Below are 17,500 nucleotides of genomic sequence, written 5' to 3'. Positions count from 1 at the left end.
GGAAGAAACACACATTTTGTTCTCCAGAACTTGATGATACTTACTGGTAACTGTGGTCAGTTGTGTTGTGTTATCAACTGTAGTTATTTGTTCTGTAGTGCTGGCCTCAGGTGTTGTAGAGTCTAAATTAGAGACAGACAGACAGACAGACAGACAGACAGACAGACAGACAGACAGACAGACAGACAGACAGACAGACAGACAGACAGACAGACAGACAGACAGACAGACAGACAGACAGACAGACAGACAGACAGACAGACAGACAGACAGACAGACAGACAGACAGACAGACAGATATTGTGACAAACGTGTGAAGACCTGAATTTCAGAACAAATTATTTGCACTAGAACGTGATTTTATTTACTGGTAACTGTGGTCAGTTGTGTTGTGAGATCAACTGTAGTACTTTGTTCTGTAGTGTTGGCCTCAGGTGTCGTAGAGTCTAAAGCAGAGAGAGAGAAAGAGAGAGAGATTGTGACAAATTTATGAAGAACTGAAATTCTGAACAAATTATTTTCACCAGTACTTGATTTTATTTACTGGTAACTGTGGTCAGTTGTGTTGTGAGGTCAGCTGTAGTACTTTGTCCTGTTATGGGTGCAGTTGTTGTAGAGTCTACAGCAGGGAAGAAACACACATTTTGTTCTACAGAACTTGATGATACTTACTGGTAACTGTGGTCAGTTGTGTTGTGTTGTCAACTGTAGTTATTTGTTCTGTAGTGCTGGCCTCAGGTGTTGTAGAGTCTAAATTAGAGAGAGAGAGAGAGAAAGAGAGAGACAAACAGACAGACAGATAGACAGACAGACAGACACAGACAGGCAGGCAGACAGACAGAGATATTGTGACAAAAGTGTGAAGACCTGAATTTCAGAACAAATTATTTGCACTAGAACGTGATTTTATTTACTGGTAACTGTGGTCAGTTGTGTTGTGAGATCAACTGTAGTTATTTGTTCTGTAGTGTTGGCCTCAGGTGTTGTAGAGTCTAAATTACAGAGAGAGAGAGAGAGAGAGAAAGAGAGAGATATTGTGACAAAAGTGTGAAGACCTGAATTTCAGAACAAATTATTTTCACCAGTACTTGATTTTATTTACTGGTAACTGTGGTCAGTTGTGTTGTGGTGTCAGCTGTAGTACTTTGTTCTGTAGTGTTGACCTCAGGTGTTGTAGAGTCTAAATTACAGAGAGAGAGAGAGAGAAAGAGAGAGAGATTGTGACAATTTTATGAAGAACTGAAATTCTGAACAAATTATTTTCACCAGTACTTGATTTTATTTACTGGTAACTGTGGTCAGTTGTGTTGTGGTGTCAGCTGTAGTACTTTGTCCTGTTATGGGTGCAGTTGTTGTAGAGTCTACAGCAGGGAAGAAACACACATTTTGTTCTCCAGAACTTGATGATACTTACTGGTAACTGTGGTCAGTTGTGTTGTGTTATCAACTGTAGTTATTTGTTCTGTAGTGCTGGCCTCAGGTGTTGTAGAGTCTAAATTAGAGACAGACAGACAGACAGACAGACAGACAGACAGACAGACAGACAGACAGACAGACAGACAGACAGACAGACAGACAGACAGACAGACAGACAGACAGACAGACAGACAGACAGACAGACAGACAGACAGACAGACAGACAGACAGACAGACAGACAGACAGACAGACAGACAGACAGACAGACAGACAGACAGACAGACAGACAGTCGGATATTGTGACAAACGTGTGAAGACCTGAATTTCAGAACAAATTATTTGCACTAGAACGTGATTTTATTTACTGGTAACTGTGGTCAGTTGTGTTGTGAGATCAACTTTAGTACTTTGTTCTGTAGTGTTGGCCTCAGGTGTCGTAGAGTCTAAAGCAGAGAGAGAGAAAGAGAGAGAGATTGTGACAAATTTATGAAGAACTGAAATTCTGAACAAATTATTTTCACCAGTTCTTGATTTTATTTACTGGTAACTGTGGTCAGTTGTGTTGTGGTGTCAGCTGTAGTACTTTGTTCTGTAGTGTTGGCCTCAGGTGTTGTAGAGTCTAAATTACAGAGAGAGAGAGAGAGAGAGAGAGAGAGAGAGAGAGAGAGAGAGAAAGAGAAAGAGAGAGAGATTGTGACAATTTTATGAAGAACTGAAATTCTAAACAAATTATTTTCACCAGTACTTGATTTTATTTACTGGTAACTGTGGTCAGTTGTGTTGTGAGGTCAGCTGTAGTACTTTGTTCTGTAGTGTTGGCCTCAGGTGTCGTAGAGTCTAAAGCAGAGAGAGAGAAAGAGAGAGAGATTGTGACAATTTTATGAAGAACTGAAATTCTGAACAAATTATTTTCACCAGTACTTGATTTTATTTACTGGTAACTGTGGTCAGTTGTGTTGTGAGGTCAGCTGTAGTACTTTGTCCTGTTATGGGTGCAGTTGTTGTAGAGTCTACAGCAGGGAAGAAACACACATTTTGTTCTACAGAACTTGATGATACTTACTGGTAACTGTGGTCAGTTGTGTTGTGTTGTCAACTGTAGTTATTTGTTCTGTAGTGCTGGCCTCAGGTGTTGTATAGTCTAAATTAGAGAGAGAGAGAGAGAAAGAGAGAGACAAACAGACAGACAGATAGACAGACAGACAGACACAGACAGGCAGGCAGACAGACAGAGATATTGTGACAAAAGTGTGAAGACCTGAATTTCAGAACAAATTATTTGCACTAGAATGTGATTTTATTTACTGGTAACTGTGGTCAGTTGTGTTGTGAGATCAACTGTAGTTATTTGTTCTGTAGTGTTGGCCTCAGGTGTTGTAGAGTCTAAATTACAGAGAGAGAGAGAGAGAGAAAGAGAGAGAGATTGTGACAATTTTATGAAGAACTGAAATTCTGAACAAATTATTTTCACCAGTACTTGATTTTACTTACTGGTAACTGTGGTCAGTTGTGTTGTGAGGTCAGCTGTAATACTTTGTTCTGTAGTGTTGGCCTCAGGTGTTGTAGAGTCTAAATTAGAGAGAGAGAGAGAGAGAAAGAGAGAGAGATTGTGACAATTTTATGAAGAATTGAAATTCTGAACAAATTATTTTCACCAGTACTTGATTTTATTTACTGGTAACTGTGGTAAATTGTGTTGTGAGGTCAGCTGTAGTACTTTGTCCTGTTATGGGTGCAGTTGTTGTAGAGTCTACAGCAGGGAAGAAACACACATTTTGTTCTCCAGAACTTGATGATACTTACTGGTAACTGTGGTCAGTTGTGTTGTGTTGTCAACTGTAGTTATGTGTTCTGTAGTGTTGGCCTCAGGTGTTGTAGAGTCTAAATTAGAGACAGACAGAGAGATATTTTGACAAAAGTGTGGAGAACTGAATGTAACGTTCGTCTAATTCCTCCTCGGATGAGAAGAAGGAGTAAGGGTCGGACCAAAACGCAGCGTTGTTAGATGACATAATGATTTATTACAGAAAGACGAAACCTCTTACACAAAGTACAAAACGACGTAGACAGACCTGAACTTGAGAACTTACATATACACGAAGAACGCACGAACAGGTACAGACTACACAAACGAACGAACGAACGAACGAACGAACGAACGAACGAACGAACGAACGAACGAACGAACGAACGAACGAACGAACGAACGAACGAACGAAACAGTCCCATGTGGTGCATACAGACACAAACACAGGAACAATCACCCACAAACAAACAGTGAGAACAGCCTACCTTAATATGGTTCTCAATCAGAGGAAACGTCAAACACCTGCCTCTAATTGAGAACCATATCAGGCAACACATTTAACCCAACATAGAAACACATAACATAGAATGCCCACCCCAACTCACGCCCTGACCAACTAAACACATACAAAAACAAGGAAAACAGGTCAGGAACGTGACACTGAAGTTCAGAACAAATTATTTTCACTAGTACTTGATTGTATTTACTGATAACTGTGGTAAATTGTTTTGTGGGGTCAACTGTAGTTATTTGTTCTGTTGTGGCTGTAGGTATAGTAACGCCTACCAAGAGATAAGCAACATTGATACATTAAAGTAGAAACACATTAATATAAACTAATAGTATTTTTTGCTAGCCTTTATAAGCACTTAGTCTACTGGTCACCACTGTCAATTCTGTTGTGACAGATAGTGACATGTTAATGCAACTTTGTTCTGAACTAAAATATTTTATCCTACACATACTGGTAACTTTGGTCAATTGTATTGTCAGGTAAGCTCTAGGTCTTTCTTCTGTTGTGGGTGCAGTTGTTGTAGAGTCTACAGCAGGGAAGTAACTTTACACTGGGCACACCACGTCATTTCAACATGGATAATTAGGTAATATTTGGTTGAGATGTTGCTTAATGAGAATACAACCTATACTCATCCACTCAAAAAGACAGTTAGTTGAATTTCCAATGTGTTATCACTATGCTTTCCACCATCTTAAAGCCCACCAAATTCTAATGGAAAAACAATGTCTGATTTTTGGTTAAGTTGTCACCCAAATGTATATCACTTCGCTTTAACCATTTAAAACCACAGCAAAGTTCAAATGTTTTGTTTATTTATACAACAGATTATTGTGTTCCCACTGGTCACAGATGTCAATTCAATGCCTATTCCATGTTGGTTCAACGTAATTTCATTGAAATGACTTGGAAACAATGTTGATTCAACCAGTGTGCTCGGTGGGTTATCACTGTGCTTCATATAAATGCAGAACCAAATGACCTGGATTGCAGTTGAGATTACATTAAACATAAACCTACAGTATATGGTAGAAGAGATCAATGTCATTCGATATTCTGCACAGATTATTACTGCAATTGTGAAGATCTCCACAGACCTGTACTTATTCCTGCTATCTTGAGCATGCATGTTTTATATGATTACACAAGAAGAAATGTACAGTTACAGGAACCTCAACATGTGGCCATAGATATGCTGCTCATTTTAAGGTTGAATTTTACATTTGTTTGTAAGATTGTCTTAACTTTAAGCTATACTGTATTACAAAAGTAATATTGAATTGTGTTTGGTTGACATCGCAACAAATATCAACATTTAAAGGTGATGTACACTGTATGTACTTCTTCTGAGCCACTGGCTTATTCCAATTCTTTAACTTTTATTTTGGTTGAGTTGGAGACGTTAATCCAACATATCATTTGTTAACTTGTCGACAACCAAATATTAACATTTGAAGGATATTTGTCTTCTGCTTAGATAGTTCTATTTGTGCCACTGACTTAGTCTGGCTTGAATTCCAGTTTGTCTACAAATTAATAATTGATACGTTAGATTCGTGGCTCCATCTCAACCAAAAATCAAATTTAAAGAATAGGACTAAATCAAATCAAACTTGAAATCCACTCCTTCCCCAGTGAGCTAAAGGCTTGAACTTCCGCGTTCAAGGAGTGGGACACTAATCCGGATGCTTATCAGAAATCCTAATGCGTCCAGTGACGAACCATCAAACAAGCAACGTGTTAATACAGGCCTAAGACCGAACTGTACTACATCGGCTCTGATGCTCGAATGTGTCAGGGCTTGCAAACTATCACAAATTAGAAAGGGAAACCCGGCCAAGAGCTGCTCAGTGAAGTGAGCCTACACGACGAGCTAAATGCCTTCTATGCTCTCTTCGAGGCAAGCAACACTGGACCATGCGTGAGAGCACCAGCTGTTCCAGAGGACTATATGATCACTCTGCTGTTCATTGACTACAGCTCAGCGTTCAACTCCATAGTGCCCTCCAAGCTCATCACTAAACTAAGAACCCTGGGACTGAACGCCTTCCTCTGCAACTGGATCCTTGACTTCCTGACAGGCCGCTCCCAGGTGGTGAGGGTAGGCAACAACACATCGCCACACTGACCCTAAACACTGGGGCCCCTCAGGGGGTGCGTGCTCAGTCCCCCCCTGTACTCACCTCTCACTCAACTTGTGCAAGAAAAAGGAGCTTATTGTGGACTACAGGAGACAGAGGGCTGAACACACCTCCATTCACATCGATTAGGCTGTTGTGGAGCGGGTCGAGAGCTACACGTTCCCCGGTGTCCACATCACTAAGGACCTATCATGGTCCAAACACACCAAGTTGTGAAGAGGGCAGGACAATGCCTCTTCGCCCTCAGGAGGCTGAAACTATTTGGGATGGGCCCTCAGATCCTCAAAAAGTTATATAGCTGCACCATTGAGAGCATCTTGACTGGCTGCATCACCGCTTGGTATGGCAACTGCTCGGCATCAGACCACAAGGTGCTACAGAGGGTAGTGCACATGGCCCATTACATCACTGGGGCCAAACTCCCTGCCATCCAGGACCTCTATACCAGGCTGTGCCAGGATAAGACTGAAAAAAAAATGTAAAAAACTCCAGCCACCCATGTCATAGACTGTTCTCTCTGCTACCGGAGTGCCATGTCTGAGACCAAAAGGCTCCAGAACAGTATTCAGACCCCTTGACTTTTTCCACATTTTGTTACGTTACAGCTTGAATTGAATTTACCACAGGTGGATTCCAATCAAGTTGTAGAAACATCTCAAGGATGAGCAATAGAAAAAGGATGCACCTGAGCTCAATTTCGAGTCTAATAGCAAATGGCCTGCAAACTATCACGAATTAGAAATGTATTTCTGTTTTTTATTTTTAATAAACTTGCAAACATTCCACATCAATCTACACACAATACATCATAATGACTAAGCTAAAACAGGCTTTTAGAAAGTTTATTTTATTAAAGCAAGTTTATTAAAAATAAAAAACAGAAATACTTTATTTATATAAGTATTCAGACCATTTGCTATGAGACTCGAAATTGAGTTCAGGTGCATCCTGTTTCCATTGATCATCCTTGAGATGTTTCTACAACTTGATTGGAGTCCACCTGTGGTAAATTCAATTGATTGGACATGATTTGGAAAGGCACACACCAGTCTATAAAAGGTCCCACAGTTGACAGCGCATGTCAGAGCAAAAACCAAGCCATGAGGTCGAAGGAATCGTCCATAGAGACAGGATGTCTGTAGCATTGAAGGTCCCGAAGAACACAGTGGCCTCTATCATTCTTAAATTGAAAAAGTTTGGACCCACTAAGACTCTTCCTAGAGCTGGCCGCCCAGCCAAACTGAGCAATAGGGGGTGAAGAGCCATGGTCAGTGAGGTGGCCAAGACCCCGATGGTCACTCTGACAGAGCTCCAGAGATCCTCTGTGGAGATGGGAGAACCTTCCAGAAGGTTCAGCGCTCAACCAATCAGGCCTTTATGGTAGAGTGACCAGACGGAAGCAACTCCACAGGAAAAGGCACATGACAGCCCACTTGGAGCTTGCCAGAAGGCACTTAAAGGACTCTCAGACTATTAGAAACAATATTCTCTGGTCTGATGGAACCAAGTTTGAACTCATTGGCCTGAATGCCAAGCTTCACGTCTGGAAGAAACCTGACACCATCCCTACAGTGAAGCATCGTGGTGGCAGCCTCATGCTGTGGGGATGTTTTTCAGCAGCAGGGACTGGGAGACTAGTCAGGATGGAGGGAAAGATGAACGGAGCAAAGTACAGAGAGATCCTTGATGAAAACCTGCTACAGAGCACTCAGGACCTCAGACTGGGGCGAATGTTCAACTTCTAACAGGACAACGACCCTAAGCTCACTGCCAAGACAACGCAGGAGTGGCTTCAGGACAAGTCTCTGAATGTCCTTGAGTGGTCCAGCCAGAGCCCGGACTTAAACATGATCAAACATCTCTGGAGAGACCTGAAAATAGCTGTGCAGCAACGCTCAATATCCAACTTGACAGAGCTTGAGAGGATCATCAGAGAAGAATGGGAGAAACTCCCCAAATACAGGAGTGCGAAGCTTGTAGCATCATGCCCAGAAGACTCGAGGCTGTAATCTCTGCCAAAGGTGCTTCAACAAAGTACTGAGTATAGGGTCTGAATGCTTATGTAAATGTCATATGTCAGTTTTTAGTTTTTTTATACATTTGCAAAACAAAATGTAACCTATTTTGTTTTGTCATTATGGGGTATTGTGTGTAGATTGATGAGGGGGAAAAAACTGTGTAATCAATTTTATAATACAGCTGTAATGTAACAAAATGTGGAAAAAGTCCAGGGTTCTGAATACTTTCCAAATGCATTTTCTTTTGGGTTGCCTAAAACGCACGTTAGTTTCTATATATCTCTCGTCCCCCTTCATCTCCAAAACGGTAAAACGTGCAGTAAAAATAAATTGTGAGCCAGAGCTACACACTGTCGGTTCCAGCGGAGGAGTTGGCGGTTCATGGAGCTAGTCTTTAGCAGGAAAAGGAGAGGGTTACCAGAGGTGTAGAGACCGATACATAAACCTTGAAGTGCTGAAGAGCCAGTATCTAAGCAAGCGTCTCCTTCTCGAGTACTGTTTTTGATATGAGGCCAATTTCTTTGAAAAGTACCCCACAGGGTGCTCAATATGTTATCGTCATACATATCAGCATTGTACTTAGCAGTGCCAACCCAGTCCACACAATCGTCGTCGACGTTGGGCACAGGGTATAAGTTCGACTTAGTAACGGCATTGAGATTCTGAAAATCAGAACAAGACTGCAAAGATCCATCTGCCTTAGGTACTAATATACAGGGCGATTCCACGGACTGTTGCCATGTTGTGCAATGCCGTGCTCAAGCATGAACTCCACCTCACTGGAGTTTCTCTCTCTGTTCAGAATATACTCGATAGGCATGTTGCTTGATTGGGCAACAAAACCAGGACTTGGTCACCCACATCAAAAGTGATGGTTAAGGGAAACTGGTTATCACCCTTGGCAAAGGACCAACACAGTCCTACCGGAACTCTGCAGAAAGGTTTGACAAAAGCAGGAATAGGCTGCAAAGGTGCAACTGGTACAGCTTGGTTCAGTTTACCTGCCCTCTGGCAAACGTGACAGGATTTACAGTAAGACACAACATCCTGTTTCAGACCAGGTCAGAAGAAGTTACGCAAGGTCCGGTCATATGTCTTGTTGACTCAAAAATGGTCTGCCATACTACCCCCGTGAGCCAACTCAGTATCTCTTGTCGAAGCGCAACTGGGACAACAATTTGAGATACACAGGGACAATCGTCTTGCCCAGAAGTGGCGTGGGAACCATTTCCTCATTAGAATACCATCTCTGTCAAAGTAACCCCACAAACTTCATCAAACTCCTCCTCTGGACATATCTCAGCAAAAAGAGGGGAGAGGGAAATATCCTTACTCTGTTCAGCAATCAGCTGCTTCCTAAATATCGAAGTGTCAACTGTACGGACCCTCTCTTCCTTAAGCCGTCCTACAAACTCGCTCACCTTTGGGGTTTTCAAGAGAGAGTTCAACTCAGGAGGTTTCACAAGTCAGGATCACCCATAAACATCTCAGACATCTCAACTAGGGTGGAATCACTGACATCCTCCTCAACACTAGACTTTCTGCCGGAAACTTTCTTAAACATAGCACATGTAACGGCACATGCTGGGAACACTATAGGGTACTCTTCTGATAGCCCATCAGGTTCCTCTACACTTTGTTCCTTACAAACGACAGGATTTGGCACAACCTTCCCTCCAGCCAAATAATTTTCCAAAATGAATGAGATCCCCATCACCAGTAGGCTAGGCCTCACTCCAATGACAACGGAACCAGAAATAAGATCAGACTTCAGTTCCACATTATACAAAGGAACTTTCATGCAACCCATCTCCACACCTTGTACTAACACACTGTAACCACTTGCTGAAGTGTCAGACAAAGACAAAACACCCTTCAAAATGAATGATTGGGCTGCCCCAGTGTCTCGCAGAATCTTCACCGGTTGCTTGCCACTCTGCAGAGACGAACCTGTCTGAATCAAAGGGTTCATACACATCTGATCCAAAATCTTGTTTAGGAGATACACCAGTCCCAACCAAAGACATAATGGGCTGGAGTGCTCCCACAAGAAGACACAGCTTTTTCTCTCTCTCAGGTGGCAACCCTTTCGTGAAGACAATTCTTGAACTGCTCGAGAAGTATGAGTGTCTTTAAATCCACAAGGCCCATGACCTCTTGAAAACCACACCACCGATCAAAAAGACATGCCTGTTCCCTTTCGAACTCAACATGGCTTTGTGATTCTGTCTTTCATAATTTACGGAACTGTTGTCTGTATGCCTCTGGGACCAACTCATAAGCCCAAAGGATAGCAGCTTTAACAGTGTCCTAATCTGAACTCTGGCCAAGAGATAAAGCGTTGAACACTTTCTGAGCTTTTACCACAAGAACACTTTGGAGAAACAGTGACCAAATATCTTGCGGCAATCCGCTCAAACAGAGTAAAATATACTTCCACCTCTTTTTTGTTAAAAGGCGGTACAAGTTGGCTATTCCAACCAAGATCAAACTGTTGAGGGTGCAGGATGGCCTTACTAGATTCAGAGTGTTTCCAGATCTATCTCTCTTAGTCGAACGACATGCTCACATTCCTGTTCTTGTTGTCTGGCTGCATGTTCACGTTCTTGCTCTTGTTGTTTGGCTGCACACTCATCTTGTCATTCCCTGTTGTTCCAATCTCTCATCAAGTTCTCTTTCCTTTTCCTTGTGCTCAAGCTCTAATTGTCACACCTACTCCCGCTCCCCCTCCCTGGCGCTCGAAGGCGCCAGGCTCCCCAGCATTACGCACTCCTGCCACCATCAGTATGCACACCTGCCTTTCTCCGTCACGCGCATCAGCGTATTATTGGACTCACCCTGACTCAGTTTCCCATCTCTGTTCCCAGCTGCTGCATTGTTTGTCATTGTGTATCTGTGTTCTGACGCTGTTTCTGCCTTGCTCTTTGTCTGTTCACAATTAAATGTCAACTCCCCGTACCTGCCTCTCATCTCCGGTGTTGGTCCTTACAGAATGCAGCGCATCAAACTAAGCATCGGGGAGTGCTGGCTTTCTAGTTGGTGGTGACGTCGGGTCCGGGGCCGCCACCGATGGAACCAGGGTTGCCTAAGCCAGCTCGTCGGGCTGTCATGCCCTAGCGGGCTCGAGAGGTTTCTTGCCCCGGTTGGCTCGGAAGGTGCCCATCCCACGTCAGGCCTCAGCCGGATTGCCAAGGTTTTATGCCTTAGCCGGCTCACCAGGCGTCTACGCTTCAGCCGGCTCATCTGGCTCCCATGGCCCAGCGGGATCCTCAGGCTGTCACGCCTCAACCGTGTCGCCAGGCTCCCACGCCTCAGCCGGTTCGCCAGGCTCCCACGCCCCTACTGGTTTGTCTGGATTTTACCCCCAGACGGTTTGTCCAGCGCCCGTGCCTCGCCCAGCCCGTCAGGCTTGCCCAGTTGGGAAGGTGGGGGCGCCCCTAGAGGGGGGGGGTACTGTCACGTCTGCTCCCGCTCCCCCGCATTACGCACTCCTGCCACCATCAGTATGCACACCTGCCTTTCCCCGTCACGCACATCAGCCTATTATTGGACTCACCTGGACTCAATCACCTGTTTATTACCTCCCCTATATTTGTCAGTTCCCCATCTCTGTTCCCTGCTGCTGCATTGTTTGTCATTGTGTATCTGTGTGCTGACGCTGTTTCTGTCTTGCTCTTTGTCTGTTCATAATTAATGTCAACTCCACGTATCTCCGGCGTCGGTCCTTACACTAATATCTGTTGTTCAAGCTAAACATTTTGTTGCTCCAACTTTGCCTTTAGTTCTAACAACCATAGTTGCACGTCTACAGGATGTGCTCTACTACACGTAGCACCCCTTTCATCAGCCCCTCTCTCCGAGAGGATTTCCTCCTCCACCAAAACAGCAACTATCAAATCTTTGACTAATGCTTTTGGATCGCCAAATACACCTTTTGATGTCATAACGCTTTACACAGATTCACCTTTGTACGTTTATCTAGCATCTCCCATGTAGGGTTTTCCACAAATGTTTCCAGCTTAAAGTCCAGGCTTTTTTTTATAAGTCTGTGTGTTTATGCAACTTTCAAAATGATTCCACCATCCCTTATAACCCCTCAAGGTGGATGTCAGGTACGGAAACTCTACCACAAAAGTGTATTTTGAACACTCAAATATCTGGGCACATTAGAGCGTCAGAGTAGGTGACTAGAGTGACTACCATACTCATGGGAAACAAAATCCCGGAAGAGCTCCCCATTATGATACGTTCCTCCGACAAGAAAACCAAATAATGTTGCTCAAACAGAAGGGGGAACTAACAAAGAGTCACTGACAACAACCCAAAATAATATGGTGGGGTTTTAAGAGGGGTTCTGAAAGACACTCATGGGGGTGTCCCCTGAAAGTTGACTAGCAACAACAACTGAAACCTAAAAGACACCGACCATGAGCGCTCACTAAATTTGCTCAAGAACAGGCAAACAAAAGAAAAACCCACATCAAACTTTAAGACAGTAAGCAAACCAAAAAGTGGAGCAAAACGAAAACAGGGAAGATCAGACAAATGATTGTATGTCTAGAAATCAAAATAGGAAGTCAACTAAAGGTCTTACGACTGCACAACTGGAGCACTGGGCCAGCCACTCTTAGATATCACCTGTGCCAACACAGGTGTCACGATCACTGTCTTCAAACTCCCTGTCATAGATGAGCCAAGGTGCAGCTTGTAATTCCACATCTTTAATAAAGTGAAACCTTCACAAAAAAACAGGTAAACAGAAACCGAAGGTGACGCAACCGTGGCGCACACAAACACACACAGAAAATAATAATTACCCACAAACACAGGTGGTTAAAAGGCTGCCTAAGTATGATTCCCAATCAGAGACAACGATAGACAGCTGCCTCTGATTGGGAACCATACCCGGCCAACAAAGAAACAGACAAACTAGAATTCCCACCCAAATCACACCCTGACCTAACCAAATAGAGAAATAAAAAGGCTCTCTAAGGTCAGGGCGTGACAGTACCCCCCCGCAAAGGTGCAGACTCTGGCCGCAAAACCTGACTCTATAGGGGAGGGCCCGGGTGGGCATCTATCCTCGGTGGCGGCTCCGGTTCGGGACGTAGCCCCCGCTCCGCACGCTGATCCCTCTGCTTCCGTGGAACCGGACCGTGTATCGTCGCCGGAGGAGCCGGACCGTGGATCATCGCCGGAGGCTCTGGATTGGGAACCCCCGCGGTAGGCTCTATACCGCCGCTGGAGACTCCGGACTGCGGACCGTCGCTGGAGACTCCGGACTGCGGACCGTCGCTGGAGGCTCCGGACTGCGGACCGTCGCTGGAGGCTCCGGACTGGGGACTGTCGCTGGAGGCTCCGGACTGGGGACTGTCGCTGGAGGCTCCGGACTGGGGACCGTCGCTGGAGGCTCCGGACTGGTGACCGTCGCTGGAGGCTCCGGACTGGAGACCGTCGCTGCAGGCTCCGGACTGGAGACCGTCGCTGGAGGCTCCGGACTGGGGACCGTCGCTGGAGGCTCCGGACTGGGGACCTTCTCTGGAGGCTCCGGACTGGGGACCGACGCTGGAGGCTCCGGACTGGGGACCGACGCTGGAGGCTCCGGACTGGGGACCGTCGCTGGAGGCTCCGGACTGGGGACCGTCGCTGCAGGCTCCGGACAGGGGACAGTCGCTGCAGGCTCCGTGCCATGGATCGTCGCTACAGGCTCCGGGCCATGGATTGTCGTTGGAGGCTTCGTGCCCTGGATGTTCACTGCAGGCTCCGGGCCATGGATGTTCACTGCAGGCTCCGGGCCATGGGTTATCACTGGAGGCTTCGTGCCATGGATCATCACTACAGGCTCCGGACCATGGATCATCACTGGAGGCTTCGTACGTGGAGCCGGAACAGGTCTCACCGGACTGAGGAGACATACTGGCAGCCTGGTGCGTGGAACTGCCACAGGGCTTACCAGGCTGGGGAGACACACTGGAGGCCTGGCACGTGGAGCCGGAACAGGTCTCACCGGACTGGGGAGATGCACTGGAAGCCTGGTGCGTGGAGCAGGCACCGGATACACTGGGCCGTGGAGGCGCACTAGAGGTCTCGAGCGTAGAGCTGGCACAACCCGTCCTGGCTGGATGCCCACTTCTGCCCGGCAAATGCGGGGCACCGGCACAGAGCGCACCGGCCTGTGAATGCTCACTGGAGACACAGTGCGCATCACCGCATAACACGGTGCCTGACCGGTCACATGCTCCACACGGTAAGCACGGGGAGTTGGCTCAGGTCTAAACCCTGACTCCGCCAATCTCCCCGTGTGCCCCCTCCCAATTTCTTTTGGCGCTGCCTCTCGGGCTTCCGTGACCGGGTCTTGTCCCCTGCCATAATCTCCTCCCGGTCCAGCTCGTCCTCCAAGATGGCGCACGCTGCTTGGTCTTCTGGTGGTGGGTAATTCTGTCACGATCACTGTCTTCAAACTCCCTGTCATAGATGAGCCAAGGCGCAGCTTGTAATTCCACATCTTTAATAAAGTGAAACCTTCACAAAAAAACAGGTAAACAGAAACCGAAGGTGACGCAACCGTGGCGCACACAAACACACACAGAAAATAATAATTACCCACAAACACAGGTGGTTAAAAGGCTGCCTAAGTATGATTCCCAATCAGAGACAACGATAGACAGCTGCCTCTGATTGGGAACCATACCCGGCCAACAAAGAAACAGACAAACTAGAATTCCCACCCAAATCACACCTTGACCTCACCAAATAGAGAAATAAAAAGGCTCTCTAAGGTCAGGGCGTGACAACAGGTTAAACATCCTTCTGACTAACGAGACGGACAACCCAGCAGAGATGGAACACATACTGACTAATGAGGTGACACCAACCGGTGCACCCTAAGTGCTAACGTGCTACAAGTGCTAAAGTCCAACCTCAAAACATATACTGAACAAAAATATAAACGCAACATGCAACAATTTCAAACATTTTACTGAGTCACAGTTCATATTATCGGTCAATTGAAATAAATTAATTGGGCCCTAAGCTATGGATTTCACATGACTGGGCAGGACCGCAGCCTTGTGTGGGCCTGAGAGAACATTCAGGAAAAATAAATTCCCACAAAATGGATTTAATACAGACAGAAATACTCAGTTTCATCAGCTGTCCAGGTGGCTGGTCTCAGACGATCCCGCAGATGAAGAAGCCAGATGTGGAGGTCCTAGGCTGGCGAGGTTATACGTAGCCTGCAGGTTGTGAGGCCGGTTGGATGTACTGCCAAATTCTCTAAAACGACGTTGGAGGCGGCTTATGGTAGAGAAATTAACATTCAATTCTCTGGCAACAGCTCTGGTGGACTTCCCTGCAGTCAGCATGCCAATTGCAAACTCCCTCAAAACTTGAGACATCTGTGGCATTGTGTTGTGTGACAAAACTGCACATTTTAGAGTGGTCTTTTATTGTCCCCAGCACAAGGTGCAACCTGTGTAATAATCATGCTGTTTAATCAGCTTGCCACACCTGTCAGGTGGAGGGATTATCTAGCCTTTAGAAGCACAACTAATAAGGCCCGGGGGGGGGGGGTGTAGTTTCTGGCCCCACCCCCTTATAAATGGGGTGGTTCGAGCCTTGAATGTTAACTGGCTGAAAGCCATGGAATATCAGACCGTATAACACGGGTATGACAAAATATTTATTTTTACTGCTCTAATTACGTTGGTAACCAGTTTATAATAGAACTAAGGCACCTCTGGTGTTTGTGGTATATTGCCAATATACCACGGCTAAGGGCTGTATACAGTTACTCACGTCGCGTCGTGCTAAGAACAGCCCTTAGCTGTGGTATATTGACCATATACCACACCTCCTCGGACATTATTGCTTAATTAGAATACTGTTCACTGCTGTCAGCTCTGTTGTAGCAGATAGTGACACGTTATCGCAACATCGTTCTGAACTGAAACATATTAGCATACACACGCTGGTAACTGTGGTCAGTTGTGTTGTGAGGTCAACTGTAGTACTTTGTTCTGTTTTGGGTGCAGTTGTTGTAGAGTCTATAGCATGGAAGTAACATCCCAGTGGGCACACCACGTCATTTCAACGTGGATAATTGGGAAATATTTGGTTGAGAAGTTGATCAAGCTCTGGAAGTTAAAGAGTAGGACTAAATCAAATCAAAAGTTAAATGCACTTTGCATACATTTTGATTTGATGTAGTACTATTCTTTAACTTAAATTTTTTGTTGAGATGGAGACATGAATACAACAAATCAATTATTAATTTGTAGACAAACTGGAATTCAAGCCAGACTAAGTCAGTGGCATGAATAGAACTATCCAAGAAGAAGACAAATCTCCTTCAAATGTTGATATTTGGTTGCATCAACAACCAAACATAATTCAATATCACTTTTGAAATACAATAAGTATCCTATTAGCTTGTTGACAAGTTAACAAGTGATGTTGGATTCACATCTCCAACTCAACCAAAATAAACGTTAAAGAATGGAAAAGTCAACCTTAAAATTAGTAACACATCCGTGGCCACATGTTGAGGTTCCTGTAACTGTACATTTCTTCTTGTGTAATCATATAAAACATGCATGTTCAAGATAGCAGGCATAAGTACAGGTCTGTGGAGATCTTCACAATTGTTGTAATAATCTGTGCAGGATCTCGAACGTCATTGATCTCTTGCACCATGTAGGCCAATTTTAATGTAATCTCAAATGCAACCCAGGTCATTTGGTTCTGCTTTTGGATTAAGCACTGTGATACCCCACTGGTCACCAAAGGGTAATTGAAGATAGATCAATACTCCAGTAGGAGGTACTGTCCACCGAATTGTTATTTTTTTCTGATAATGGATATAACCTTGAAGATCTGACATTGTTTTAAAGGTATAAATTCAACATATTTTAGACAAGGTTTGACTATGTTGAAATTTGGTTACCATGATGACATAAGCCTGTGGTTGACATTTCTCCCAAAAAACAACATTTTACGTTGATGACTTTTTCAAATCCAATGTATTTTCCACGTAGATTCCACATCACAATACGTTGACATATTACTTTGATATAATGTTTATTCAACCAGTTTGTGCCCAGTGGGATAGTGATTGAGTGTTACATGCTTTGGTGGTAAACTCTGTTTCAGACAAGCTTTGTTCTCGACAACTTGATGATACTTACTAGTAACTGTGATCAGTTGTGTTGTGGGATCAACTGTAGTACTTTGTTCTGTAGTGTTGGCCTCAGGTGTCGTAGAGTCTAAAGCAGAGTGAGAGAGTGACAGAGAGACCGAGAGATTGTGACAAATGTGTGATGAGTTCAGAACAAACTCTATTCACAGGTACTTGATTGTATTTGCTGGTAATTGTGATGAGCTGTGTTGTGGGATGAACTGCTTTATCTCATTGGACAGCCCTAACTGGTTACTGTGATTAGTGCTGTTGTTGGGTCAGCTGGAGTAGAGACTGGAAATTATAAAACTATGACTTGAAGAGCATGAAATGTAGCCTACTGTAGGTTATCGATAGACATGACAACATAACTATTATATGGTTTGCAAAAACGATGTCATGTTTTTCAGTAGGTATTTCGAAAGGTA

The 17,500-nt window shown here is 44.6% G+C and overlaps 1 protein-coding gene and 1 long non-coding RNA gene across 3 annotated transcripts in view; both read right to left on the bottom strand.

Moving 5' to 3' along the window:
• Positions 1 to 2,451, bottom strand: part of LOC139555867 (uncharacterized) — a 3,716-nt gene extending 1,265 nt beyond the window's left edge. The window contains exons 1-9 of the mRNA XM_071369237.1: positions 2,432 to 2,451; positions 1,959 to 2,137; positions 1,783 to 1,860; positions 1,415 to 1,492; positions 1,103 to 1,180; positions 915 to 992; positions 673 to 750; positions 369 to 446; positions 45 to 122 (exon numbers count right to left, since the gene is read on the bottom strand). Of these exons, the coding sequence (XP_071225338.1) occupies positions 45 to 122; positions 369 to 446; positions 673 to 750; positions 915 to 992; positions 1,103 to 1,180; positions 1,415 to 1,492; positions 1,783 to 1,860; positions 1,959 to 2,137; positions 2,432 to 2,451 (745 nt within the window). The remainder of the gene's footprint in view (positions 1 to 44; positions 123 to 368; positions 447 to 672; positions 751 to 914; positions 993 to 1,102; positions 1,181 to 1,414; positions 1,493 to 1,782; positions 1,861 to 1,958; positions 2,138 to 2,431) is intronic.
• A 457-nt stretch (positions 2,452 to 2,908) lies between these two features.
• Positions 2,909 to 17,500, bottom strand: part of LOC139556390 (uncharacterized) — a 16,789-nt gene continuing 2,197 nt past the window's right edge. For both annotated transcript variants that reach the window (XR_011671116.1, XR_011671115.1), the window contains exons 2-4: positions 17,083 to 17,160; positions 3,221 to 3,298; positions 2,909 to 2,986 (exon numbers count right to left, since the gene is read on the bottom strand). This is a non-coding gene — a long non-coding RNA (uncharacterized lncRNA). The remainder of the gene's footprint in view (positions 2,987 to 3,220; positions 3,299 to 17,082; positions 17,161 to 17,500) is intronic.

Source organism: Salvelinus alpinus, chromosome 27 (assembly GCF_045679555.1).
Source record: "Salvelinus alpinus chromosome 27, SLU_Salpinus.1, whole genome shotgun sequence".
Lineage (NCBI taxonomy): Eukaryota > Metazoa > Chordata > Actinopteri > Salmoniformes > Salmonidae > Salvelinus > Salvelinus alpinus.
Note: the sequence above shows the minus strand (reverse complement) of the source record. Positions and strands in the feature narration are given on the sequence as shown.